The sequence below is a fragment of the Equus caballus genome, chromosome 24 (assembly GCF_041296265.1).
Source record: "Equus caballus isolate H_3958 breed thoroughbred chromosome 24, TB-T2T, whole genome shotgun sequence".
In the NCBI taxonomy this organism is placed as follows: Eukaryota; Metazoa; Chordata; class Mammalia; order Perissodactyla; family Equidae; genus Equus; species Equus caballus.
This window is the reverse complement of record NC_091707.1, coordinates 47,310,762-47,338,611: the sequence shown is the minus strand read 5'-3', so window position 1 is coordinate 47,338,611 and position 27,850 is coordinate 47,310,762. Positions and strand designations below refer to the sequence as shown.

Sequence of the window (27,850 nt, the reverse complement as noted above, 5' to 3'; positions counted from 1 at the left end):
AGGTAAACCACGTTTCCCCAGCTCACCACCACAAAGAAGCCTGCACGCCTGAGCCAGAGGGGACACACATGCCTTCCATATGTGCTGGATGCCCCAGCAGTCACTGAGCACTCTCCAGGGGCAGGTGTGGCTCTAAGAGTTTTCTACTTATTAATTCATTCAATATGCACACCAACGCTATGAGGTACTGTTATTATCCCTATTTCACAGATGAGGAAACTGAGGCACAGAGAGGTCGTGTAACTTCCCAAGGTCACACAGCCAGTGTGAACAGCTGAGATTCGATCCATTCTCCATAAACAAGGTAGAGGCTGGTCAAGGCTGGCTGAACAGCCCCAGCCTAGGCCACTCTACTTCACTCAGCAAAGCCCCCTTTTGTGCCTTCCCAGTATAACATGCTCTCTTTGTACCTGCTAGGCTGGACTCCTGGTTTCTATGTCAACCAGATTTCTTGAGAGCGCCTTTGTATTTGATTCTTACATGAATCTTCATTATTAACCCCATTTTAAAGAAGCAGAAACTGAGGCTCAGGGAGGCTGCATAACTTGCCAGAGCTCTCACAACCAGAAAGCAATAGAATTGGGATTTGAACCCAGATGTTCAGATGCTACCCCTACTCCCATCTGCCTCATCCTGAGCAAGCCCAGCCTGAAGGCCTCCTCTAGGAGTCTACAGTCCAGCCAGGGATGTGACATGGGTTCCCCAGCTCTCCAGATGTGTGTGCTCATGCTTCACCTGGACTTCAGCTCACTCTCCACCAGACTCAGAATTTCCTGCCTTCTGGCATCCTCATTAGTCACACTCTGTCTGAGAGCCCACGGATTATCTGAGTGGGAGCGGAAACAACACTGGTGTTAATCAGGTCAGTCGTCTGATTAATCAGCTCAAGCCCAAGCCTGCTGGAGTGTGGTTGATGCCAGAAAAGATAATGCTCAGAAAAACCAGCTTCTTGCTACTTGAAGCTGCCTTGGGAGGTCCTGGACTCCGCAATGGCGAGTATTTCTCCAAAGGAAAGTTGTCCACCTGAATGAGTGGCTAGGAAGCTCACGGTGATGGGAAGCACAGGGCAGGGGACTCTGCAAGGGGAGGCCTGGGGCCGAGCAGGGACACAAGATGAGCTGGCGCTGGAGTCGAGTGAGGAAGTAGGGACTCATTCTGCTGTTTGGGGGATAAAAAGAGATTTCCTCTGAGGCTGACCAGCTGTGCTAATTGGAAAAATGAACTGGAAAAAGGGTAATTTTTTAAAGTAGATAATCTGTGTGCATTCTAAAATATGTGCACGTTCTCCCTGGAGAGTGAGTTTGCAGTGAAGACACATCTGGTAAACTGCTTCTGTGTCATCAGGGTCTTGGCAGGACACAGAGGTGCACTCACGCAGGGTCGCTGAGGGGACTTTAACACAGGCACAGTTTTTAAAGATGTGGAAAGGGTTCAGGGAACCAACGCAGGCGGTGCGGCACCCTGGGACAAGCATCTCTGGGGAGCTGTTACCATCCCCAGGCCTGGAGGAAGAAGGAGAGACAGCAATGCCTGCAGGAGAGAGACTCCGATGGGAGCTGACGACTTCAGTAAAGGGAGGCAGCCAACCTGGAGCGAGCCTGGCAGGGGGATAAATACTGCACCGCTCCCCGCCCCCGACCCCACTCTCCTGCCATCCTCTGATCCCAGTTAGTGCTTCCCAGTGGCCAAACCAAACAGAAGCCAGAGTGCAAGGGAGCCCGGCAATACAATCCATAGAGTAGGATGGAGAAGATTCTGGCCTGGTGCCTCCTCTTTCATCCATTCCATTGGTTGTCATTTCTGAGCCCCTGCAGGGGGCCCCCATGGGCCTGACACCAGGACAATGCAAATACCAAGAACAGCCACCCACGGGAGACTGGAAAAGAAGAAATGGACGTAAACGTCACTTGCACTGAGTATGGAGAATTTCTGTTTCTGACCACAGCTCTGGAGCCCTGCCCACTGTGGGAGATGATTTCTGTGGGCAAGAAAGATGGTTATTAGTGCAGTGTCTCAAATGAGCATTCTAGGAGGATGGGCCCTAATTTACCATTCTTGAGGTCCAGGAAGATTCTGGAAAACAATGCATGCTTCATTTTAACTGAGTGAGCTGTTTGTTGTTTCTAATGCCAATGCCAGGTTTTGTTTACAAACAAGTTCTGCGGCCCCTGCCGAGGACTGGACATCTTGACACCGAGAAACACAGCCAAGTCTAGCCAAAAGGCGACTTTGCAGGGAGAGTGACGAATCTGTTTGCTTCTCCAAATATGGCATTTTTCTTAGGGAGAGCCTGGCCAACCCTGCATTCCACCGGCCAATTCTAGATCTCTAAGTACAGGTGCCATGCTGTCTGTCTCTGAAAAGTAGGTGTGAATCAAAACGCAGCTTGTTTTACTTGAAGGGTGTTTAGACTGTGAATGGTTCTAGATCTGTTTGGACATCTGTAAACAGAGACCGTGAGCCAGAAAAGGAGAGGCAGGGAGACAGGGCCACCCTGTACTGCCACACTGCCCCAACTCCAGAGGCCACCATCTGATAGGTTACAATCTGTACACCCGCCACCCACCCCCACCCCCTACCCCCAGTTGTGCAATGAGGTGGCCCTGGCAGGATTCACTTTGTAATAAACTTTCTGCATGGCATGTACCCCTGAGAGTCAGAATCCCAGATCTAGCAACTGACGGTGGGCTTTGATACACCCCACTTTTTTCCTGGGGGCACAGGATGAGGCAGAACATAATCGCTGCAAGAAGCAGCTTCGCAGTCAGGACTCCGGTCAAGTCCTGGCTCAGACCCTCAGCACTGAGTGGCCATAGGCAAGTCACTGAACCTCAGTTCCCTGATCTGTGAAAGGGAGAGAATAAAACTACTTCTTGGGGTGAAAAGAGATCATTCCTAAACACTCAGGACACAGTAAACATTCAAAAGATAAGAACCCTATATGAGGGTACCTGGAGTGGGCAATAAAAGTAATAACAGCCAACATCTACGGAACCCATGTAATCATCTCAGCCCCTTTAGAAGCCACGTCGCCACTTCACACACGAGGAACCCGGCACAGAGACATTAAGGGACTTGGCCAAGGTCACCCCACTAGTAGGTAGCAGAGCTGGGATTCAGACTCAGGCATTCTGGCTTTCGAAGCAAAACTCTTAACAACCACTTCCAGTTTGGCAATTTTTAAACAGCATATGTGCATTTTGATGGCATGAATAGTTCATCCAGAAAACTCCATTTGTGAAGAGTTTGCAAGAAGGGGGGATTTCAAAGTGAGGACCAGCAGAAGGGGCTGATCCAGCCTCAAGAAGAGCCTGCTGGGAGGTTGCTGGGCATGTGCCCAGCGGGAACAGTGAAATTCCCTGCCCCCTCCGCCTCCCTGCCTCCCCTGCCAGGGTATCTTCCGCCCCTTGCCCACGTCCATTTCTCACCTTGGGGCCAAGGCACTAAGCGTGGAGCTTTGAGCCGCCCAGAGGAGCCAGCAGAAGGTGAGCTGCTGATGTCTCTCCTCCCCTCCCCCGCCTGCACTCCGCTGCCCTTAACCCGCAACTGTGTGTCCTGACGGCCCACCGCACAAGCTTCTGCAGACCCCTGCGGCGACAGTCCCAGACTCTCCCTCACGAACAGGGATGGGGCACCCCGCTCTGAGCCAGGCACTGGGCTGGGAAGGAGGACCCTGCGGAGAGACAGCTGTGGGCCAAGGACCCCAGTGGGCAGTGCAAAGAATGCTGGGAAGGGCTCCAAGGGCAGGTGGAAGGGGCTCAGCACAAATTGCCTGGGCAACCAAGAAGGCTCCACAGGGGAGGTGCCTTTCAGGTCTTAAAACTTGGACAGGAGTTCAAGAGATGGGTGCACAGGAGGTCTTTTGAGTGGAGAGGGACATAGGAGTTAAGGTATGCAGATGTGAGAGAGCAGAAGGTGCTGAGAGTACAGCTAAGGGCAGCTTGGGAGAGGATGCAGGTGGCGATGAGGGCTCTGGACTCACCTGCCTGGGTTTGAATCTCAGTGTCTCTGCTTATTACCTGTGTGACCTTGGGCAAGCTACCTGAGCTCTCTGTGCCTCATTCCACCATGTGTAAAATGGGGATAATAATAGTATCCACCTCACAGAGCGGTACAGCTTAAACGAGTTCGTGCATTTACAGTGCTTAGAACGGTGTCTGGCACGCAGGAAGTGCTCAAAAACTGAGCTGTGACTACTGTTACTGCTGTTCTCTGTGGGGCAGAGGGCCCTAAGGCCTCCTTGAATTCTCAACAAAAGCAGCGGCAGGTCCTCTGTGGTGTCCCTGGCCACCACTGCCGCAGGCACACTCAGGCCCTGGGAAGGACAGAGCAGGGATCCAGGAGGAAGCGAACCCAAGTGGGGACCCCTGGGCTGAGCTGCTTGCGCCGGGGTTAGGGGAGGTGGAGCGAGGCCCTGAGCAACAACAGGACACTGCATTTACTGAGTAGACTGATGGGCTGGCGCTGGGGACACCGAGGGGAACAGAACAGAGAGGTCACTTCATGGACCCTCCTCATAGCTTCTCACCTAGGGGTTCTGGATGTGGCTGGAGAAGGACCCTGGTCTGAGCCCACGCAGGCAGCTCCAGAGCCCGTCCGGGGACAGGCTGGTAGTGGGGGCCGGGAGCGCTGTACCTCCAGGACAGGTCTGCGCGACCGCGGCTCTTCCTGGCAGGCGCCTAGCCGGTGGCCTGTGGTCAGAGTGAAGGCAGGGTGTGGACGGGCAGGGCTGGGTGTGCCCGACGGGGGAGCGGGGGTGATGAGGGGAATCGGAGCATAACGTGGCCCCGTGGTCCCAGAAAGAGGAAGGCCTGGCCGGGACACGGACTCGCCGGCGTGCCCAGGCCACCTCCGCCAGCAGCCCAAGGACGCAGTGCCCACCCGCTTGCTGTGCACCGGCCGTAGGATGGGGCGCAGGCAAGGCGCGGGGTGACGGCGGTCCCGCCCCTGGCCGCGCAGGTACGTGTCCCTCTCTCCCCTGCCCGGGGCCAGCCCTGCTCCCCGCCACAGTCGTGGGGTCCCGCTCGCGCCAGGTCCGGGAAACGGCGTGCGCTCAGCAGCGGGGTCCGGGGCACCGGAGTCTAGCCCGGCGCCTTCCCCGGCGCGGCCACGCGGGTGCGGGTGCTGGTGCGGGTGCGGACGGCGACGAGGCCCGCCCGCTGTCTGCCCCCAGCGCCGGCGCGTCCCGGGCCCTCCCCCGGGGGAGGTGTCTCCGCCCGTCCCCCCGCGGCCGCCGCCCGCCTTAGCAGCCCCCTCGGCTGGCTCCGCGGCCACCTCGTAATTACTTCCAAACCAAAGGAAGGCAGCTAACCCTTCCTGTCCCAGAGCTCGGCGGCACAGGTGCCCCAAAGATGCCGCGTGGGCCAGGCTTTCCTTGACCGGCCCCACATCGGCGAAGGGCGGCTCGTCGTCGGGCACCGGGCGGATCACCGAGACCCGACCATGCCCCTCTGCCACCGAGGGAGGGCAAAACTGGCCTGGGATTGGCCGAAGAAGCTCCAGGTGGGGTCGCTGGTCGGCAGGGCCCCCTGCCTGGCAATCAAGTGGGCCCAGGTAATCGCCCGGCTGGGGATCAGTGATGCGGCGCCGAAGGGCAGGGTAAGGCTCTTGGGGATTTAGCGGTGGGCAGAGGAGAAGGCGCTGACTTGGAGCCAGAGGCTGTGTGGCTTTGGGCAGGTCACTTGCTGTGGCTGGGCCTTTGTAAGGCGGAGATAAGTACTAGCCACGGCCACCACACAGAGGGATTGCGAAGACAAAACAGATGTGAGAATGGTTTGAAACTATACACATCTGAGATGATATGGTTATGTTTTCCTTCAACCCCTTCCTCCCCCCAGGTAGGCTTCCAAAGGAAGGAAGGCAGGAAAAGAATTCCTGAGCTTAGCAGAGGAAGCAGGGCTGGAGCAATGTGGATGCTTTAGACTATATAGACTAGAGTATCTGCCCCTGAGAGCCAGGTTCCTGGACCAGGTGGCCTGGGTCCACCTCTCAGCCTTTCCACCTATTAGCGCTATTACCTAGGGCAGATCACCTGTCCTCTTTTTAAGCCTCAGTGTCACTTTCTGTGAAATGGGCATGATAGTAAAACCTACTTCCTAGGGTGGTTATGAGATCAGGCAGGGAGACATCTTGTCTTGAAAATGTTGTAGCGCCCCCTAAACGTTAGCTCTGAGTATTCTTGCTGTTACTATTATGTTACACCCTTCTGGGTCCAGTGCACACTGTAGGGGGAGAAGACTCATCCAACAGGAAACAAAGAGTGGAAAAGAGATTTCGTGCTTTAGCTGGCTGGTCTCAAACAAGATGCCTTACCTCTCGGAGCCTTAGTATCTTATAGGACAAATGGAGGTTATTATATCCACCTCACAAAGTTGTTATAAAAATTAAAGTCAAATAACCAGATGCGTGAATCCAGTACATGTTAAGCCCTTAAATGATTTTGGAGAAAAACAATTCTTATGTTCTAGTTATCGATTGCTGCATAACAAACTGCTTCAAAAGATAGTGCCTTAACATAACGGTGCTCGTCTGTTTTGCTCGTGAGTCTGTGGTTTGGGCAGGGCTTGGTGGGGATGGCTTCTCTCTGCTCCTTGCAGCATCAGCTGAGATGGCCCAGCTGGGGCTGGAGGATCTTCTTCCAAGGTCACACCCTTGTGGGGCGTGCCAGTGGATCCTGGCTGTCAGCTGGGAGCTCAGCTGGGGCTGTCAACCGGGATCTTGGTTCCTCCCAACGTGAGCCTCTCTTTGAGGCTCCTTGGGCTTCCTCACAGCATGGCACCTAGGTTTCAAGGGCACCTATCCCAAGGGACAGGGAGTGGGAGCTGCTGATCTCTTTGGGCCTGGGCTCTGAAACTGGCACAGTGTGGCTTCCGCTTTATTTTTTGGTGAAGTAGTCAGAGAGCCCACCTAGACTCCAGCGGAGGGGCCTTAGACCCCATCTCTCAGTGAGAGGGTCTCAACTGCCAGCCATCTTGAACCTACCACAACTTGAAAGTCTTCTCTTTTGCTTTTTTTTCCCCCTCTGGGTGCCATGGTGACGAATTAATTCATCTTTGCAAAGGATGTAGGGTTTCTCCCAGGAGAACACCAGCAGAGATACGAATACTCAAGACGGGGGTCTCTCACAGAGCCTGTTTTGGGTCAGGATCATTTTCTCTGGGCCTGATTCGGGGCTGAGGGAGCAGGCATCATCCTACATGGTGGCTTCTCTAGCATCTGTTTCCCTGGGACCTCTGAGGCTTCAGTCTCCAGCTCTGCCAACCCCGTGTCTTTAAAACAAGAGGGAGAAGCCAGGGAGAGAGTAATTTGGATCCAGAAAGCTAGATTTTAGCAGGTGGCCTGGGCTGGGTGTAATGAGCATTGTTGTGGCTCTCAATTCTCTGGAGAAGTCTGTTTTTCAAGACGGCTGCTGCCTGGGTGTTTGGAGTGACTGTTGTCATACATTATTAAGTTATTAATTGATGGGTTGGAGCACTCTGGGGGGGAGGGAGAAGCAGGCGGCTCGTGGGGGAGGCAGGCCTGGGGGTCACCATGGCAACCTAAGGCATGTGGTTGGTGCTCCGAGCAGGAAGGATGCCCCGGGCAGGTCAGACCTTCTCAGACAGACAACAGACTTTCCAAAGAGAAACTAAAGCCTCTCTCTCAGCAGCAGGCTGCTGCTGTAATGCATCTTCACACATGGCCACCCAACTGTGCCTTCGGAGCCAAAACCAACCCACTTCCTGTTGCCTCATCCTGTATCCTGACTGTCTCCCCCAGTTCATTAGCTCCTAACTTCAATTTCAGCCACACTTGGCCTTCTAGGCGGGCTGCAGAAAGAAATGGAGTTTAGATTCATTTATTCCTTGAAACATTCAACACATTTTTGTTGTGGAATTATTTTGGACCAAACCACCGTTTTCCCTGGCAGAGAACAGAACAGACTCAGCTCCTTACTGTTTAGAGGGGGAGAGGGGCATTACTAAGTAATAATACTCCTCCCTCCCTTCACATCTCAGCTGTCTTCAGCCCACCCTGTCCACCCTCCGTTCTCAAGGTGTCGCTCAAAGTCCACCCGGACCGCTATCACAACTCACCCTCACCACACATCGCCCATGGCTCTCTTGATGGGTCCATAAGGCTCTGGTTTCATTGCTCTCTCTTCTCTCTCCTTGTCACATTTTGTCCCAGGTTCAGGGTGGGGGGCAACGTCCAGATATTTATCTCCTTCCTTTCTCCCTCCCCTCCCATATCAACTTCTCTCTCTCCCTCCTTGCTTCCCTCCCTCCCTCCCTCTCTCTTTTCTCCCTCTCTTTCTTTCAGTTCTCAAATATTTACCAAGTGCCAAGCCCTTGGGCAGCATTGTACTAATCACTGTGGGGCTGCAAAAGAGAGAAAGTGGGCCTGGGCTCACAGGCCTGGGAGCTTGTTAGAAGTGCAGAAACTCGGGCCCCACCCCAGACCTAGTGAACCAGAACCTGCTCTTAAACAAGATTCCTGGGCAATTCGTGTGCATGCTGACATTTGAGAGGTCCTGCTCCACAGGGTTTTAAATAGTACAACATGGTGGCATGGTAGGCAGCATAATGGCCCCCCAAAAGATGTCCAGTTCCTAGTCCCTGAAACCTGTGAATACGTTACCTTACATGACAAAGGGAAATTAAGGTAGCAGGTGGATTTAAGATGTCAATCAGCTGACCTTAAAATAGGGAGATTGTCCTGGATTATCTGGGTGGGCCCAGTGGGATCAAGGCTCCTTGAGAGTGGAAGAGGGAGGCAAGAGGGTTAGAGAAGGAGATGTGACGATGGGAGCAGAGGTCAGAGAGATGCAATGTGAGCCGGACTCAATCCGCCACTGCTGGTTTTGAAGATGAGGAAGGGGCCATGGCCACATGGCCAAGGAATGCCAGAAGCCTCTAGAAACTGGAAAAGGCAAGGAAACAGATTTTCCCCAAGACCCTCTCGAGGGAATGCAGCCCTGCCAGCACTTTGATTTTAGCCCAGCGAGACCCACGTCAGACTTTTGACTACCAGGCTGTAAGATAAGAAATTTGTATTGTCTTAAGCCACTAAGTTCGTGGTACTTCGTTCCAGAAGCCACAGGAGACTCATACAGTGGTCAAGAGCCCTGTCTTTGGATTCCAGTGCCTCTACTGTTTCCCAGCTCTGTGACCCTGGGCAGGTTGCTGGCACTAAGTCGCAGTTGCCTTGCCTGTAAGACAGGGATAACGCTGCCTCCCAGGGCTGATGTGAGGGTTGAAACAGAAAACATTTAGAAGGTGCTCAGCAGGGTACCTGGGACAAAGCCTGTGCTCCAGAATGGCGCTGACTGTTCTTCCTGATCCTCAGCTGCTCCCACCTCTTCTCTGACCCCACCAGCGCTGTGATGCCGGGCACGTGAGAGGTTCTCCGCTGCTCATCCTCTTGTCCTTGGAGCCATCCTTAGTTCACACCTGGCCTCTTTTGAACCTGCAACAATGCTGCACCTTGCATGGGCTCCTCTGATGTAAGCGTGTGCTGAAATGGAAGGCTACTGCCTGGGGAAGGCCAAGGCCAGCCTTCAAGACACAAGTCAGTGAAGGTCCCTACAGTCAAACAGCAGTGGCTCATAACAGGTGCTTCTTGTGCTTGTCAGAGCCCTTGGGGAGCCTCCAAGGCCTTTACCCCGACGGGCCCCAAATCAGTAGAGTAGCCATGGGGAATAAGGTGGTGCACCATAGCGAACATCTTAGCAAGTTGGCCTGCCCGTCCTTCACCCTCTCTAGGGTGCGTCAGATGATGGGGCAGGACCTTTGAGCGTGAGGCACTGTGCCACCACCACCACCATCCTCAACACTGCACCCTTGCCAACACTTACCAAGAACCTACTAAGTGCTAGCACTTGCTGGACCTCATCTCCTTTGACTCTCACAGAGGCCACTGGTCATCCAGGTTTGTGATTTCTCAGGGTCACATAGCCAGACAGTGGCAGCACGGGGACTTACCCTCAGTGGTCTAGCCCAGAGCCTCCGCTCTTAACCTCCATCCTGTAGCCACAGGGTTGCTGCCGTGTGCTGGAGGCCTTGCACGGTGCCACCAGTTCAGGGCAGACTCCAAAGCCCTCCCTATGATGACTCTCAGGCTTCCTGGATCTCTGGGAGGCAAGTGGGTGCCCGAGGGCCTTAGGGCCTGGGGCCCTGTTGCCCTCAAAATGGCCTCTAGAGCAGCTCACAAAAGTCCACCAGCCCTTCAGAGCCCATGTTCCTGGAGCAGATGTTTATACCAGGGGCACAAGAGGGATGTCCGGGGCTCACTCCAACCTTCTGGGACTGCCATCCCAGGGGGTCTACAGTGCTTCATGACCGCTGTCACTGGGGGCTTAAAGAGAGAATGCGAAAATTAATTCAGGTGGCAGGCCTGGCCCGGTTGAGGTCCTTTTGTCTTTCCAGGATGGAAGTTAGCCGTGGAGGCGGGTCTGAGCAGCCCCTGTCGGGTCACCTCACCCCACGGGCCCAGGCGTTCTCACCCTTCACTAAATGCCCCGCTCTGCTCAGCAGCAGCCCCAAGATGCTGCCACTTTGGGCTTAGGGACAGAAGTCTGAATGGGGGGAGTCAGGCCAGGGCTTCTCTTGAGGCTGTTATTACTACCAACTCACTACTTTTACTGAGTTGTGAGTTTACTTGGTGAGATTTGGGGGAGTCGAGGTTATGGGTTGTCTAGGACCCTCAGGCTACTGCTTGATGCTTGGTGTCTCCACGGTTTCTAGTCCTTCCTTCCTGTTTTAGGTTAAAGACAAAAACCCTAGCACGAACGTGGAAGACACCATGGGCGCTTTTTTCTCCTACTGAGTGGGCATCTCACAGAGGGCATGGGCTCAGCTGATTTGAATAAAACTGAAGCAAGCTTCATCCTCTGTCTACAGTGCTAAAGGCCCAGTGGGGAGGGGATGGCGGTCCCGGCGAGAGGAAGGCTCCCCATGCCAGGTGAGGTATGGTGCATACTGCTGGCAGGGGGAGCTGGGCAGCTCGGGGGTGCTGGGGGGAGGAGGGGGCACAGTGCCATGAGTGGTTCCTGCAGGTATAGACAGTGACGGTATAGATGGGCTGTCTGTGTGTGTCCTGTTGGGCTGGGCTGCCCTATGGAGAGAGCCAGAGGTGCTGTCTTTGGCCGGTGTGTCATGGGGGTAGCCAGGTCTTCACCACTAAGGTGGTGAGTAAGTCAGTCCTGCTCTCCTAACCCACCTGTCCTTTCATATGACATCAGGGAAAGACAACCACACTTCTGTGACTCAGAAACAGCATCTGTGTCTACACGCTCACCACTGTGCTATGACAAGGCGCAGGCTTTTGCAGCAACTGATATAGGGGACCACTGAAGAGGGCCTGTGTGTGGTAGCATTTGCTTGGAGGGCCCAGGCCCCACAGAGGGGGATTTTTCCTGGGACCCCTACCCATACAGTCCTTGGACAAGACTATAGTAGTTTGCTGTCTGGAGAAGACGAGTCCCACAGATCACCTAACAGAGCAGGGAGAATGCACATCCTCAGTGACTGCCACTCATGGTGGATGTTGGCTCCCTGGCTCCAGCAACATAACCCACGAGCAGCTTCCAAGGAGACTCCCCTGGAAGGAGGAGGTCATGCCAAAATAGCATGGCGCCGGAAGTCGGCAGCAGGGTCAAGAATCACAGCTCTTGCTCAGCTGCAAGGCCCGGGTCTAGGGCCTTTGTGTCTCTGGGCCTGAGCTTCCCCATCTGTAAAATGAAGAGGCTGGGCTGGTGACCTCGGGGTTCCCTTCAGCCCTGCTGTGCTGAGGGAGGTCAGCACACGCTCCTGAGAGCCAGAAGACCCCGTGAGGCCAAAGCCCTGTGCCTGCTCCACGCTGTGTAGAAACACTGCTGCTTGCCTTATCCATGGCCCAGAACCTTACTGTGTTGCCCTCTCTCTGTTCATCTGCAGAACAGGATCCAACCTGCCTCCACCCCATCAGGGCTTCTCCACCCGGCTGCCCGTTGCACCTGTCCAGAGAGCTTTTAAAAACATTGGTGCTGGCATCTCACTCCCAGAAAGTATGATTTAATTTGTCTAGAGTGGGGTCTGGACATTGGTATTATGTTTCATAAGCTCCCCAGATATTTTCTAAGGTATGTTGCAAAACACCAACCCAGATAGTGGTTTCTAGCGGCTGACAGGTGACAGCCTCGGGGAAGGAGCGTAACAGTCAGCTTCCCCCTGTCCTTGCCTGTTGTCTCATTGTTCTTGCCTGTGTCCACGGTATATTCTAGTTACCTGAGCGTCGGCCTGTCTGAGTGGCTCAAGCGAGGACCCCCGGGCCAGGGTTCCTATGTCTCCTCTCCTGGTGTCCTGTAGGTGTTCAAAGGTGGTTTGATGGGTGGAATTAGCACACCCTGTTCCTCCTGCATCCCCCTGAATCCCTGAGGCCCCCCACCCCTAGTTCAGGCTTTAACATTCCCATCAAGGTTGCTTCCTGCGTCTGGCGTGTGTAGAAAGCAGACCGAGGATGCGTGGAGGGAGCAGTCCCTCATCCTTTGGCTGGCCAGTGTTTCTCAGCAACCGGCAGCCTGACACCAGATCGGAGTTCACATGATTCTGCCTCAGCTCAGGAATGGGCAGCCTCCAGCTGGGATTTTCTAGACTGAGCTGGGAGGCGTGGTCTGTGGGAAATCACCAGAGGGGGAGCACGGGTCCTGGCTGCAGGGTTGTCTGCATGGGGTGTCTGCCAGGCCAGGCAAGGTGGTCCAGTCTCCTCCCCCAGGCCTCTGCGGAGCTGCTGGAGGAAGTGGGCAGTTTGAGGTTTGAGGGTAGAGCTCAGCCAGGCAGAGTCAGAGAGGACCGGGATTCCCCTTCGTGCCGCTCCCTTACGGCTCCTCACCTGGCTGCAGAGACTGTCGCCTTCTTAGGGTCCGGAGGCTGAGCAGGAGGGGGTCAGTCCAGCTGTTTCCAAACTGAGGATTGTACCCATTAGTGGGTCAGGAGATCAATTTAATAGCTCATGACCTGCATTTAGAAAAACAAAATAGAATGGAAATGGTCAGAATGCATCGCAAGCGTTAGGGTGAGTATCGCTCTGGGGAAGTCAGTTTCTGTGTGTGCATGCACATGTGTGTATAATGTCTGTGTGAAATACATCGTGTATTTCGTGCTGTGGTTTGAGATCAAAAGAATATAAAGGCAGTGAGTTGGTACCTTGACACCTGGGTTCTGGATTCAGATCCACCCAGCTTAGTGTGTGAACTTGAGCAACTGGGTTCGCCTCTCTGGGTTCAGGCTGTGAAAAGGGTTAGCAGTGCCAGCCCCCCCTGACTCACAGCGACTTCGTGAGCCCTGATGAGACTGAACTTCGCAGCAGTTATGGGGGCTTCAGAAATGAGATTCTGTCCCGTTGTTGTTGCTGGAGGGAGGCTATCTGGGGGAAGATGGGGACTAAGGAAAAGCACAGCCTGATTCTCCTCCCGCCCCAGAGGGAGATATCAAACAGCTTGTGAAACTTTCAGGAAATGAAACAGCCCGGTTTCAAGCGTGTGGAGGTTTGACCCGCTAAAGGGAAGGGGAGCTAGGCTGGCTGGAGCCTCCCACTCTGTGGGCTCGGGCTCTGCGAGCAGGGCCGTGGGCAGGCACCGTGAGTAACTGTCTGTGTGCGTGCCGAGTGCACCACACGGGAGACGGGGACTGATTAGATCACTGTTTATACGCCAGCCGGCCGGCCAAGTTCCGGCATCAGGCACCTCCACCTCCTGCCTGGGAACATGCAGGAGGCTCTCCATGGGCGTCAAAGGGACGCTTCCTTCCCTTCAGGGCAGAATTTCTCTTGGTCATTAAAGTCCTCAGAGACCTCTACGCTCATGATCATCTGTCTAAAGATTTGCTTTTAGGTATTGGGTTGCTTCGTGGGTACTCTCTCTGTTTCTTAGCTGGGTGATCAAGTGTTGGAGGTACATGCAGCAGCTCCTTGTGTGGATTCTTCACCCCAAGCCTCTCCGCCTTGGGGAACCATGGGCTGGGCGCATAGTGGGTTTTCCTCAGTGGGTGTTGAGGAGATGGTTGACCTGGCAGAGCGTCTTCCAGGTGCAGGGGCTGGCCTGAGACTAAGCCTGGTGGCCCTTGTGGTGGCATCTGTGAGGACTGGAGCCTGGAGAAGCATGGAGGTGGAGGGTGGTGGCTCAGTGACAGTCGTGACAAACAGGAGAACAAGGTATAAAGGAAAGCGTGGGCCAGTCTGAGTTCACAACCTGACCTATCACACTGTAACTGTGGAGTCTTAAGCAGGTTGGTTCGTCTCTTTAAACCTCAGTTTTTTCATCCTTAAAATGGGCACTGATGAGGGTGGGGTTCGAAGAGAGAATGAATGTACTGGAATGTGCCTGGCCTGCACTGAGAGGGCTCTCAACGGGTGTGACTTGGTTCTTCCATCCCATTTATGTTTTTCCACTTACAAAACACTTTTGTCTCCACTATGTCCTTTGGTTTTTGAGAAGCAAGCTGTCCGTGGAGACCAGGGGGAGAAGGGACACCCTTGACGAGGTACAGTTTCCAGCTGAGGGTGCCTGTCCTCAGGGACTGGTAGAAGGGAGGGCTGGCTGTAATAAGGCCCGGGTGAAAAAAGCAGGACTCTCTGACCAGCTCAGGCAGCTTGAGCAGATGCCAGGCTCCTGGAGTGATTTCTCCTCCTCACTTTTCTGTTTCTATTAATGATATCTCCACTGTCCTAGCATCCAACCTCAAACCCCCCCCACCACCTACCTATCCGTCAACCCATTCATCCATCTATCTACCCATTAAAGCATCCATCTATCCATCTATCCTGCACCCATCAAGCTATTCACACATCCACCCACCCACCCATCTACCCACCCACCCATTCATCCATCTAGCCACCCATTCACTCCTCCATCTATCCATCTACCCCCTCATCCATCCATTGACTCATCCATCTACACCTCCATCTGTCCACCCATTTACCCATCCACGCACCCACCCGCCTCTCCACCCATCCATCCATATAACAAATAATTTTTGAGAGCTTATAAGGACCAAGCATGGAGGAACATCTCAGATTTGTCCCTGACTGTTCCCCACTCCCTTCTAAATAGTTGTCAGTTTCTACAGCTTCATGTTGGCCATGCCTGCTCACACCCAGACCCAGTCATGCCAAGCTACTTTCAGTTCCGCAAAGGTGCTCATTTTCTCTCTCTCACATTTGACCTGATTTACACGTTGTTTCCACAGGAAAAAACTCCCATCTGCTCAGGCAGCCCTTCCCCCTTCTCCTGGTCTTTGCATAACTTGCTGCTGGGGAAGACTTTTCTGGCTGGGTTAGGTCAACTTCTATGAACTCCCTTAAAATTTTATGCTCTCCTTAGGAGCTGGTTTCACTTATCTTCTCCCCTCTCCCATGAGACTAAAAGCAACTTGAGTTACTCTAGGGGCCAGTGTCTAGTGCAGTGCCTTCCATTTAATAGATACTCAATAAGTATTTGTTGTGTGAATGAATAAGTGAATGAGTGGATGGATGGCTGGTTGGATGGACAGACGGATGAATGGAGAACCATTGAAGGGTTTGAAGCAGGAGTTTGAGAGTGGTAAGATGGAGGCAGGACATCTGATTGGAGGCCATTGCATTCTGGGGAGGAAATCTTGACCAAGCCAATCTAGGGCACTGGTGAGAGAGCTGAAGAGGAGGTGATGGATGTGGGAAATATTTAGGAGTTAAAAATAGTAGAACTGGGTAATTAACTGGGTGCTCTGAATGAAGATGAGGAAGGGAGCTGAAGGCTAGCCATTCAACGTGAGTGACTGGGCAGGTCGAGATGCCCCTTCCAAGAACAGACTGGTGGAGAAAATGATGGAAGCAGGGTGAGCCTCACTGAGCATGTCCTGTGAGGTGGCAGGAAGCTGGTTATGTCAACCTTCCACCTGGTGGGAGGTCTGGGAATCGCCAGACTACAGAGGAGATGCCGTGTCACAGTTTGTGCGGAGTAAAAAGAATGAACCAACACTAAATGTGAGTGTGAGGGATGCCCACAGCACCCACTGTACACTGCCTCGAGTCGTGATTTGTGCATGTGACGTTCCTGTCTTGCAAGATGGGAGGCTCCCTGAGGTTGGGAGCCATTTCTTCTTCATCGCTAAGGCCCCCATGTCCAGCCTTGTGCTGTGAACAGAGTAGACGCTCCACAAATACTTGTCAAATGAAATCCAGAGGTCCTGGACTGTTGGGCAAGCCAGTCCATCTCTCTGGGCCTCAGTTTCCTCGTCCCTAAAATAGGTAAAATAACAGGGCTGTTGTGACGGTCGGACGAAAGGGCAGATGTGAAGTGCTCTGTAAACTATAAAAGATTTTGTAAATACAAAGTGTAAGTACTCTCCCAGATTCAGTCACTATTTCTTGAGAGGCTGAATCAGGCTGTTGATCTCCCAAGGGATCCTGGTTCTGCCCACAGGTTCATCTGGGTCTCAAGTTCCCCTTCCAGCCACCTCTGTTCTCCAGCCCGGGAACTCATGTAGGATACTTGACAGACCTTCTAACCTTTGATTGCCTTGCTACTCAAAGCGAGGTCTGTGGCAGCACCAGAATCACCAGGGAGCTTGTTGCAAATTCTTGAGCCCCACCTTAGACTCACTGAGTCAGAAATTCTGGAGGTGGGGCTCAGTAATGTTTTCACAGATCCTTCAGGTGACTCAGATGCACTTAAGTTTGAGAACCACTGCGCTAGAATACCAAAACCCTCTTTTTGTTCCAAAGTGAACGTAGGAGATGCTTAAATCTAAACATTGTCAATGTTTCTTCTTTGCTCTGCAGGCTTGAATATTTCCAGCTTTGGTTGCCAGAATTTGCTTATTGTTGGCCTAGGAAAGAGGAAGCTACAAGCCGTAGCCCCAGCCCACCCCACACATGCATACACTCACCACTAGTAAACAACGGGCTTCAGGCCAGGTGACTCTCATTGAATTCCTAAGACCTGACAGGACGTGTTCTCATTATGTCTTCATTTGCCCTGTTTTCTTGGCTCCTGGGGGCCTGTGCTTATGAATGAATTTTATCTTCCTGCGGGTGGATTTTATCTGAACTTCGGAGAGGTAAATTCAGAGACACAGAGGGTCTGGGTGGGTGCCCCTAGGCACCGTTCAGGGACCTCCGTTGCTGTGGACTTCACGTGTAAGCCAGGTGGACCCTTTGGCCCCACAGGTGTGGCCTTGGGATTCAAGGACAGGGCAGCTGGGGAGAGGAGGGAGAGTGGGGTCAAACTCTGACTTACTGGGCTGTGGGCAAAGCTTTGGGGTCTCAGGCCTCAACTTCTCCTTCTCCCTTCCTCTCACTGTCAAAACATAAGCGAAAACAAAAAACCGAAAACACAAAAAGCAAAAAACTAGAAAACTTGTGTTATGCTGGTGGGAATGCAAAATGGTACAGCCGCTGTGGAAAACAATGGTGGTTCCTCAAAAAATACTAGAAAACTTGTGTTATGCTGGTGGGAATGCAAAATGGTACAGCCGCTGTGGAAAACAATGGTGGTTCCTCAAAAAATTAAAAATAGAACTACCATATGATCCAGCAATTCCACTTCTGGGTATACACTCAGAGAATTGAAAGCAGGGAGTCAAACAGATATCTGTATACCCATGTTCATAGCAGCATTATTCACAATAGCTGAAAGGCAGAAAAACCCAAATGTCCATCAACAAATAAATGGATTAACAAAATGTGGTCTCTGCATACGATGGGATATTATCCAGCCTTAAAAGGAAGAAAATCCCGTCACATGCTGTAACATGGATGACCCTTGAGGACATTTCGCTAAGTGAAAAAGCCAGTCACAAAAGGACAACTACTATAGGATTCCACCTACATCAGGTGCCTACAACAGTCAAATTCATAGCGACGGAAAGTAGAGTGGTGGTTGCCAGGGGCTGGGGAGGGGGCAGAATGGGGAGTTAGTGTTTAATGGGGACAGAGTTTTTCAGTTTGGGGAGATGAAAAGTTCTGGAGATGGATGCTGGTAATGGCTGCACAACCATGTGAATGTAGTTTGTGCCACTGAACTGTACACTTGAACATGATGAAAATGGTGAATTTTACCTTATATATATTTAACCACAATTATAAACAACTAGAAGAAGCACCCCTCCCCCACCACCATCACTGAAGTTCCAGGCCTGTGTGCTGGAGAGGACAGGGAGGTGAGCCCAACTGGGGAGTCCTCATCTTCCGGGACTGAGAGATTGGGGGTGAGTCCCAGGTGGGGACTGGATGTGGCAGCGAGGTGGAGCATGGAGCAAGGAGACTTGGCTTCTCATGCCAGTGTTTCCTTCCTCAGGCTGGCTTTGGGCAAGTCACTTTCCCTTTGGAACCTCTGCTTCCTCACCTGTAGGATGGGGAGGGGGCACTCGCTCCTTCATTCTAGGAGTATTCATGAATGCCTGTGATGGGCACACACTGTTCAAGGCCTCTGCCCTCTTCAAATTTACATTCTCATGGAGGAGACAGATCATCAACAAGCAGACAAGTAAATAAGCAAGAAAAACCTCTCCGATGCTGATGGGAGCTCTGCAGAGCAATCAGAGAAGATGATGTGATGACAACTGGGGTGGGGACTGCTTTAAGTGGAGTGGTCAGGGAAGGCCTTGCAAGGAGGTGATGTTTAAGCTGAGATCTGGCAGCAAAGGAGCGGGCCCTGTGATGGGAGTTGGGGGGGGGGGCGGTGGCAGGCTGATGGAGGAGGGGTGCAGACGGCAGCACTCTAGGAGATGCAGGCCCTGATGCAAAGGCCTGAGGCAGGAGCAAGGCTGGGTGACTGGGGCACAGAAACTGGCCAGTGTGGCTGGAGTGCAGTGGTGGCCAGCAAGGTGTGGGGAGCTGGGGCCAGATCCTGTTGGGCCTTGTAGGTCTCGAAAGGAGTTTGGGTTTCACCGTAGGTGTGATAAGAACTGTCTCAGTGGGTTTTAAGCAAGGAAGAGGAGGATCTGGCTTGCATTGTAGAAAGATTGCTGTGGCTGCCATGTGGGTAATGGCCAGGGGCAGGAGTGGGAGAGCTGAGGTGGGGAGGCTTGGCTACGGAGAGAGCCACAGAGAGTCTAGGTGGCGGGGAGTTGGGGGGGGGTGGCTTTGGACCAGGCCCACTGCTTGCCCATTTTAGTGGCATTTATGAAAGCTATAGGCCCCTTCCCCAGAAGAAATGCACATACCTGTATATTTACAAGATTGAGCATGTGAATTCAGGGGAGCCCCTCAGGGTTATCCTCCATGAACCCCAGGATTGGAACTGCTGGGCTGGGTATCTCTGAGCCCCTTACCAGCAAGCTGTGCCAGCTTCCAGGCTGAGACCTGGCTCCCATGGCCACAGGCCAGGCAGGAGCCACAACAGAGCCGACAGGAGGGAGGCTGTGGAGGGAGGGCCCTGGTCAGCAGGTGATGAGACGTCGGTGGATGCTGGACTCTGAGGGGTTTCCCTTCTGGCCTGTGAGTCCCAGCTTGACGATGGTGAAGAGAGAGCAGAGCCAGGGTTATCTGCTGCTACTGCAAACCAGCTTAATCCAGACCCCACTCATTCAAAATTTGCAACCGTACAGACCACACATCCTCAAGGAGGGGTGAAAACTGGTCCTTGGGTGGGGTGGGAAAAATCACAGCTATTACAGTGATCTGTCATCTCAGGGGGCCACAGTACATAAACAGATATGCAGTAGACCTGGGGTATTAAAGTTTCATGGAGGGTGGTGTGGTTAGGAAAAAAATGTCTAAAAGGGCTACTTGGAAGGATGATTATAAAAAAAAAAAAAGGTTAAAAAGATCCTGATTTAGACACAGAGAGAGAGATTTTCCATCTGAGCCAGAAATGTGAAATCAATAGAGTAGCTCAGGCCTTTATATATTAATTTGTGAAGTAGGCTTACGACAAAAACTTTTATTCTCTTACTCAAACATATTTGTATACATAGCATTTCCTTTGATAAATTCTTAACAGTGTGGACTTTTCACTAATTCGAGTAAGATTACCAGGCTTTACTCTACCTTTGTGCCTCTGGAAAAACAACGCTGTGCACTTTGACATCCATCATTTTACGTGGCCCTGATACTGACCCCAGGGGCAGGCGTTTTTATCCCCATTTTACGGATGAGGAAACTGAGGCTCAGGAAGGGTAAATGACTTGCTCAGCTCGTAAGTGGCTGACCTTGACCTGGTGCTCACGTGTCAGTCCCTGGTCCTGTGCTGTCCCCACGCTGGGTCCCCAAGCTCCACGGAGGAGAAGGGAGGTGGTACCTGCTGATGAGCACCCAGACTCCAGGCAGTGCCCTGCGGGAAGCCCCGCCTTTGTTTCTTGCCAGAGCACAGTGGGACATGGACAAGGTTGGGCCTCTTCCATGCTGTCTGGAGAGGCCTCCAGGAGAGGCTGTGGCCTCAGTGTTACCGACCTCATATTTTCCCATGAGCAAGTAGGAAAAATGTGAATGATGCTTATTGCTGCAGAAGAAAATTCTGGGGCCCTCATTGTTGCATGTGGGTTGGAATTCATCTTTACCTCGAGCTTCCCTTGGAGAGCTGGGCTCGGGATGGGCACATGCTCACAAAAGCTCCTGGGCTTGCTTGCTGCACTGAGGGACCAGGAGAGTAACAAGCAACAGGAAGCCTAGGAAGGTGGATGGGGAGACATAAGCTACATTTCTGTGTCTTGGTGTGTGACCCATTCGGATATACCAGTTGAGTTGGAGTTGGTTGGCTGGATCCTCCTCTAAATTAAATGAGGCACTTAGAGCAGTGCCTGACACATGGTAGGTGGTGTATCAATGTTGGCTCCTATTATTCTAAGCCTTTCCTGCCTTTGGCTTTCAGGGGCTTACCCACCGCCAGTGAGGCCCAATGTTTGATCCAGCTTGAACCACATCCCATAAACAAGATGGCGGTAGAGAGATTGGCCTGTTCTCTGAGCCCATGAGTGGTGAGGCCCCCTTCAGGCCCAAAGATGGGGAACATCACCGCAGACAACTCCTCGCTGAGCTGTACCATCGACCACACCATCCACCAGACGCTGGCCCCAGTGGTCTATGTCACAGTGCTGGTAGTGGGCTTCCCGGCCAACTGCTTGTCCCTCTACTTCGGCTACCTGCAGATCAAGGCCCGGAACGAGCTGGGCGTGTACCTGTGCAACCTGACAGTGGCCGACCTCTTCTACATCTGCTCACTCCCCTTCTGGCTGCAGTACGTGTTGCAGCACGACCACTGGTCGCACGGAGACCTGTCCTGCCAGGTGTGTGGCATCCTCCTCTACGAGAACATCTACATCAGCGTGGGCTTCCTCTGCTGCATCTCTATCGACCGCTACCTGGCCGTGGCCCATCCCTTCCGCTTCCACCAATTCCGCACCCTGAAGGCGGCCGTGAGCGTCAGCGTGGTCATCTGGGTCAAGGAGCTGCTAACCAGCGTCTACTTCCTCATGCACAAGGAGGTCGTGGAGGACGAGAACCAGCACCGCGTCTGCTTTGAGCACTACCCCCTGGAGGCATGGCAACGCAGCATCAACTACTACCGCTTCCTGGTGGGCTTCCTCTTCCCCATCTGCCTGCTGCTGGCCTCCTATCAGGGCATCCTGCGGGCCGTGCGCCGGAGCCACGGCACCCAGAAGAGCCGCAAGGACCAGATCCAGCGGCTGGTGCTCAGCACCGTGGTCATCTTCCTGGCCTGCTTCCTGCCTTACCATGTGCTGCTGCTCGTGCGAAGCCTCTGGGAGTCCAGCTGCGAGTTTGCCACGGGCATCTTCAATGCCTATCACTTCTCGCTGCTCCTCACGAGCTTCAACTGCGTTGCCGACCCCGTGCTGTACTGCTTCGTCAGCGAGACCACCCACCGGGACCTGGCCCGCCTCCGAGGAGCCTGCCTGGCCTTCCTCACCTGCTCCAGGACCAGCCGGGCCAGGGAGGCCTACCCGCTGGGCGCCCCCGAGGCCTCTGGGAAAAGTGAGGAGCCGGAGCTGTTGATGAAGCTCCACTCGGCCTTCCAGACCCCTAACTCATCTGGAGTGGGAGGGTCCCCCACAGGTGGGCTGGCCTAGCTCGGGTCAGGTGTGGGGCGAAGTGAGGCCTGAGCTTGCTTGTCGGCCGCTGCCCACTTTGCCAAGTGCAGCACCTCTTTCTGCTGGAGGGGACGATGGGCCTGGGTCACTGGGCCTGGACCTGTGCTGCAGCAAGACCTCTCCGGTTCCAGGCAGCCTGCTCTAGTTGCTGAGCTCGATGGGGCTTTTGAGTGTGGGGGTAAGCCCCCAGCTCATGGGTATCATCTCCTGCCAGCTGGGCTGCTGGTGGGAGGAACACAGTGAACTGTCATCTCCAGGAGGTTTTCAGAGGGAAGCTGGGGTGGGGGGTGAAGAGTGCGAGAACATGGAGAAAGGGGGCTTGGGAGATGAGGGTGGGTGCCTGAGTGTGCACCTGCCAGGGCTTTCCAGTGCCGTTGTTGTCACAGATGACCCCCGTCCAAACGCACTGGTGTTATCTGAGGAGGTGACACATGAAACTGTATGTCATGGATAACACTTGAGTCCCACCCCACAAAAGGGTGGGAAGGAAGATGAGTGGGGCCAGGAGGTTGGATGGGGAGAAGGAAGGTGGAGAGGCATTTGGGGCACTGGGAGTGCAGGGAATGGGGACAGTGGGAGGAGTGACAGGCAGAGAGACCCCAACTCCAGCCCCGTCACAATTTCACAGAGAGAGTTGAGCAGATTCCCCAAGCCCCAAGGCTGATGGAGAACAAATCCCAAGGCTCCCTGGGCCTCCCTGGGGTGATGTCTGTGTTTCTTTAAAAAGTCAGTACTGACGCTCAGGTGTCGGGACAGAGGCCTAAAGCCAGGCTGTCTACCGAGTTCTCTACACACAATTCCTCCTAATTCATTTTCTGTTTCCATCTGCCCAGAAGCACCAGATCCAGAAGCCTGGGAGTGTGTAAGTGTGTGTATATGTATGTGTTCACGGTTAAAATGCTAGGGTCTCCATGAAAGCTGTGTGCCAAGACATGGAGGCTAGGGTCATGTGACTGCTGGCAGTGTTACCCCCCAGCCCCTGCCTCTGTCCCCAGCCTCACACACTGTGGAGTGTTTAGCAGCCTCAGAGAAGAGCATGACATTCTCCCCAAGTTCTTAGATACAACAAAACAAACAAAACAGAGACGTGCTCTCTGCCATCTCTCAGCACAAAGGCCTGGGGTTTAGCTCCACTATGGTTTACATAGGCCCTGTGCCAAGGAGAGGAGGTGGCCCTTGGCTCACCTTGCCTCCTCTGTCCTCCCAGCACTGCTCCTTTGCCAGATGTCCCACCTGTCCCACCTGGAGAGTGATAGTGGGCCTGTGGGCCATGTGCCGGCCAGGGTACTGACTGCCATCTTTTTTTCTGTCCTGGAACGCTGGGTACAGGGCTCATCTCTCCTGTAGCTTTGTGCCTGACGATGTTGAGCCCCAGCCTAGTGAATATACCAAGGACCAGAAGAGCTTCTTGCTGCTCTAGGGACCTTCCCACCTTTATAGAAATGCTAGCCCTTCAGATTTCCTGACTTGCCTCAAAAGCCTGGGATTCAAGCTCCTTACAGCCAAGGAGCAAGGTGGACTCAAGCCTGGGAAGGTAGAAGCTGACATCAGTAGAATATTTCAGGAATCTGCTAAAGGGAGAGCCAGGGAGAATCTCCTCCTCAATCTCTCTTCCCTTCCCTTCCCCCATCTCCAAGAAGTAGATATACCCTGAGTCTCTTAACCCTCCCATCAGGGGTGCCCAGAAGCAGATAGCCCAGGCTGGATGTACCACAGGGAAGTGTGGTTACTGGGGCCCCAGGGCCACACTTGGCCCTTACGGTGGGCCTCCCATAACTTGGGGAAGTTCTCTTCCCATTCCTGGAGGAGGACGTGACCAGGTCTGAAGGTGGCAGAAATGGCTACACAGCCAAGAAGAGTCCCCCCCCCACCCCCACCCCCAGTGCCAGCCCCTGATCTTACTGGGGCAACGGCACTGGTTGAGCCCTCCAGGCTTCGTCATTCCACAGCACTTTCCCCTCTTTTGACCTTCAACATGGCCATTCCCACTGGGATGGACTAGGATGAGCTGAAGGCATTTCCATTTACTATCAAGAGTTGTATTTTTGTATTGTCCTCTCTTTTATGCCAAGTATGCGAATTTTGGACTGTGCAATGGAATTGTGTAGCAAACTTGAGTCTGCAAATAAAGCAAAGTAACCAGCCACAGCTGGAGTGTGCTGCCATCCTTATGGGGGTGAGGGGTCTTCGAACACCAGGGTGATCTAGAGGGCCCTTGAAACACCCAAAAGAATCAGGAAAGTCCAGGGATTGACCTTCTCAGAGAAAACTCAAACAGAGCAATTAGGGGATTTGCCCTTGATCACCCAACAATGGCCAAGAAGGATCAAGCCCTTGTAGAGGAATCCCCTCCTCATCGCCAAACTATAGGGGAGGAAGACACTTCCTCTATCCTCTAGGTCCTTCTGGCTGGTCTAAGAGTTAAACTGACATGAGACAGACTAACAGGAGAAAATCAAACAAAGCTTTATAACATGTATACATGGGAGAGACCCAGGGAAACTGAGTAACTGGCCAGAATGGCCAAGGTTGCCATCTTAAATACCATCTTCAGACAAAGGTAAAGGAGGATGTTGGGGGTGGGGGGCATCAGTTCTGGGAGATTACTAGAAAAGGACAGTAAACAAGAATAAGTCTATTATGCAGATTTAAGTCCTTGTCTTCTGCATTGATAAGAGTTTCTAGAGATAAAGTCACCCCCCTCTTCCTGGTACAGAGAGGGAGATGTCGTTACAAATGGAGATTTCCCTTACAAATGTAAATGTCTCTTACAAAGGGTAACTTCTACTTGGTATTCAGAGTTTCTCCCATGTCTGTAGCTTTTAAAAAAATAACCAGCCCAAAATAATCCTCATGCCAAAGAGACATCTTGAGGTGGTGAATTCTGCTCCCCGACTCCCTCAAGTGAAGCGGGGGTCTTCTCTCCCTCCTCTTGAGATTCATACAGTGTCTTCAGCTCTTCAGCATGTTGTTGCAAATCTACTCTGGGACTTAACTTGCCCACCTCCCTTTTGAGGACAGAGCCCAGGCCTGTGGTTTGGAGAATATCACTCCCTCTGTCCTTGGACACATGACCCCTTCTACCTGCCGAGTAGCTGCTTCCCACAGCAAGGGAGGGCTTGATCAGACCATACCATCCCCTTCTCACTAGAGATTGCCAAAGCAGAAAGGCCCGTTGCACTCATCTCTCCGGGGCTGTCCGCATTGCTTGGGTTTTGTTTGGGGAGGCCCACATTTGTTGACCAGACTTTTTAGGCTGCAGCATCTTCTCAATAGTGGTAGAGTCCCTGTTTATCACCAAGGATTAACTGCGTCATATTAAAATGTAAATTTGGCTTTGGTCACTTAATCCCTTTCTGGGTCAGATTCCTGGAGTTCTGGAGTGTTCCGGAAGAGTCAATCCTTCTTCTAAACAGACTAAGTGAGGATATTATTGAGACTTAAGACTCCTTTCTCTCCTGAGAAAGGTCCATCTGGTTTGGACTAAAGGTGGCAGAAGCCATTAGATTCCTTTCTTATTCACCACTGTTGCTTAGCAAGATGACGGCTCATCTTCCTGTTTACACACACTGGTCTGTGGGTTAGCTAGACAAGAGTGGGAGAAATTTTCAGCACAGAATACTTCCCCATCTGCTGCTTTCCTCTGGCTGGTACAACCAAGAGAGAGCCAGAATCTGGCGCTCTTGGTTCAATGCTTTTCTGAAAAACTTGCTCCTCACAACTGGTGATCCTGCAGCCTCCAGGAATTCATCTGGCAAGATGATGGTCTTTGATGGCAATCACCCTGGGGTCACAGTGGTGCCCAGTGCTCTGAGGAAATGGTGGGATTTCAATTCCATTTGCTTTAATTCAACTCTCAAAAGGACACTGCTGGATTAGACATTTGCTATCAGTGCTGGAATGTACGGTCGAGGTCATGATATCCAATTCCCTCTCCATGACTAATCCCGTGTATGTCCCTTCAAAATGATGGTCCAGTTTCTCTACAAATACCACTAATAACACAAATTTTCTACTACCCAAGACAAGTCATTCCAAGGTCGGGCAGAAAATCTTCACTCTTAATGAGCCAAAGTGGAACCACTTTTCCCACTGGCCTTACTTCTGGCCTCTGGAGCCACATGGCTCTTCAGGTACTGATATTTGAAGACAACTCTCATATCCTACTTCTCAGTGTTAAACCTCCCAAGCTTGTACTAGACAAGGCTGGATTATTCTGCAGGAACAAATATACCCCCAAATCACAGTGCCTTAAAACAGTAAAAGTTTATCTCCTGTTCATGCAACATCCAATGAGTGGCTGCTTTCTGGCAAGTCTTTTCCCAGGTGATAGCAGTGATTCAGGATCCTCCCATCAAGAGGTTCCATATCTTGGAGTCTTCCCCTTCCATTCACACAGGTAGGGGAAGCAGCACAAAGAGAATCTCACGGGAGGTTTATGGCCAAGTCTGGAAGTGGTTGATATCCCTGCTACTCACACTCCATTGGCTAGGTTCTGGTCACACGGCCCCAACCTAACTGCAAAGAAGGCTGGGGAATGTAGTTTTCCTATGTATGCAGGAAGAGGAAGCAGAATTGGTGAACATCTGGCCAGTCTCTGAGAGACAGCTCTTCAAGCCACCTCCACTTGGGTTTTAAGCACTCATCTTCCTGTACCTCTTATGAACAAAACCCACTTTTTCAAATGTGATGCTTGGATCTGAAGCGAGACTAAGTCTTCTGACTTGCAGCAAGGAGAAAGGAACCGTTTACTTCACTGTACTCCTACTGATGCATTAGCTTTTCTGGCAAGCATATCACATTGCAAACATATATTGAGTTTATGTGAATTGCTATTAAGCTGCATCTTCTCCATCCTGTCTGGAGCAGAAGTCTTTTGAACCTGAGAGTTAGACTTCATTGTGGAGCCAGTGGAACCCACGTGGAATGGGCAGAATGCAGTGGGTTGGATGAAGGTGAGGCTGGTGGTCAGCAGGGCCTGTGCAATGAGAGGCAGGAAATGATCTCAGAGGAATGCCTTGCTCAGCTGAGCCATGAGTGGCACTTGGCCAGAGGACAGCCAGGGAGTTAAGGAGCCCTGACCCCCTTAGCTGTCTCGCTTACCTTCAAGTCCCACCTGCAGGGTCTGTGGGGCATATGGACCTCCATGTGCCCAAGGTCTCCAGCCTGACCCAGAATACCCACAGAGCATCCTAGGTACTGTTCACCAGGATCCCCGCCAACCCAACATTCCTGGAAATGCCCAGGGATGCTCACATGCCCCATGAATCCATCATGGTGGACATCCCAGCCCATCTCCCACCCTGGGCCACCCCACCATTCCCTGTAGGTCACCTCTTGTCCCTTGTAACCCACTTCTCCAGGTTGCAATATGTCCACCCTAGACGTGGACACAGGCCCTTCCCCAAAGCACAGCCAAGACTAGGATGAACTTGAGCAAAACTTTACTAAAGGCCTCAGCAGGACTCATATTGTGGAACAGAAAAGCATTAAAACCGGATCCTGGAACTCAGGCTGGACTCTGCTAAGGGGTCTTCTCCCCGCCCGGCCTTGCCCCTTGGCTTCTGCTGCAAGGCCACGGGTCTGCTCTCCCTGCAGGGGGGCCTTTGGATGTCTCACCCCTGAGCAGGACCCCTACTCTCAGCCTTCTCTGGGCCCCATCTGAGTCTCAGCCTCTTTCTCCAACAACTTAATCATCTCCCCATAAACTTCTGCCCACAGCGACAATAACCTCTACGTGGTCATGCCTCAAACTTCCCCACGCCGGGACAGAATTCTGCTGTTACTATTGCAAAACCAAAGGCCCA

The 27,850-nt window shown here is 52.7% G+C and overlaps 2 protein-coding genes across 7 annotated transcripts in view; one reads left to right on the top strand and one right to left on the bottom strand.

The window, feature by feature from the left end:
* The window catches only part of GPR68 (G protein-coupled receptor 68), a 28,544-nt gene extending 4,353 nt beyond the window's left edge, over window positions 1–24,191 (top strand). For 2 of the 6 annotated variants that reach the window (XM_023628278.2, XM_070249775.1), the window contains exon 2: window positions 20,807–24,191. In XM_023628278.2, the coding sequence (XP_023484046.1) occupies window positions 20,937–22,022 (1,086 nt within the window). In that variant the 5' untranslated portion in view covers window positions 20,807–20,936 and the 3' untranslated portion in view covers window positions 22,023–24,191. Of the gene's footprint in view, window positions 1–4,789; window positions 4,960–5,171; window positions 5,599–12,626; window positions 13,033–20,806 lie in introns of those variants that run through there. The other 4 variants (XM_023628277.2, XM_005605402.4, XM_014735758.3 and 1 more) reach the window with 4 other exon arrangements.
* A 294-nt stretch (window positions 24,192–24,485) lies between these two features.
* The window catches only part of DGLUCY (D-glutamate cyclase), an 86,991-nt gene continuing 83,626 nt past the window's right edge, over window positions 24,486–27,850 (bottom strand). Inside the window, 1 exon segment of the mRNA XM_070249776.1 lies at window positions 24,486–27,021. The gene's annotated coding sequence lies outside the window, so the exon portion shown is untranslated.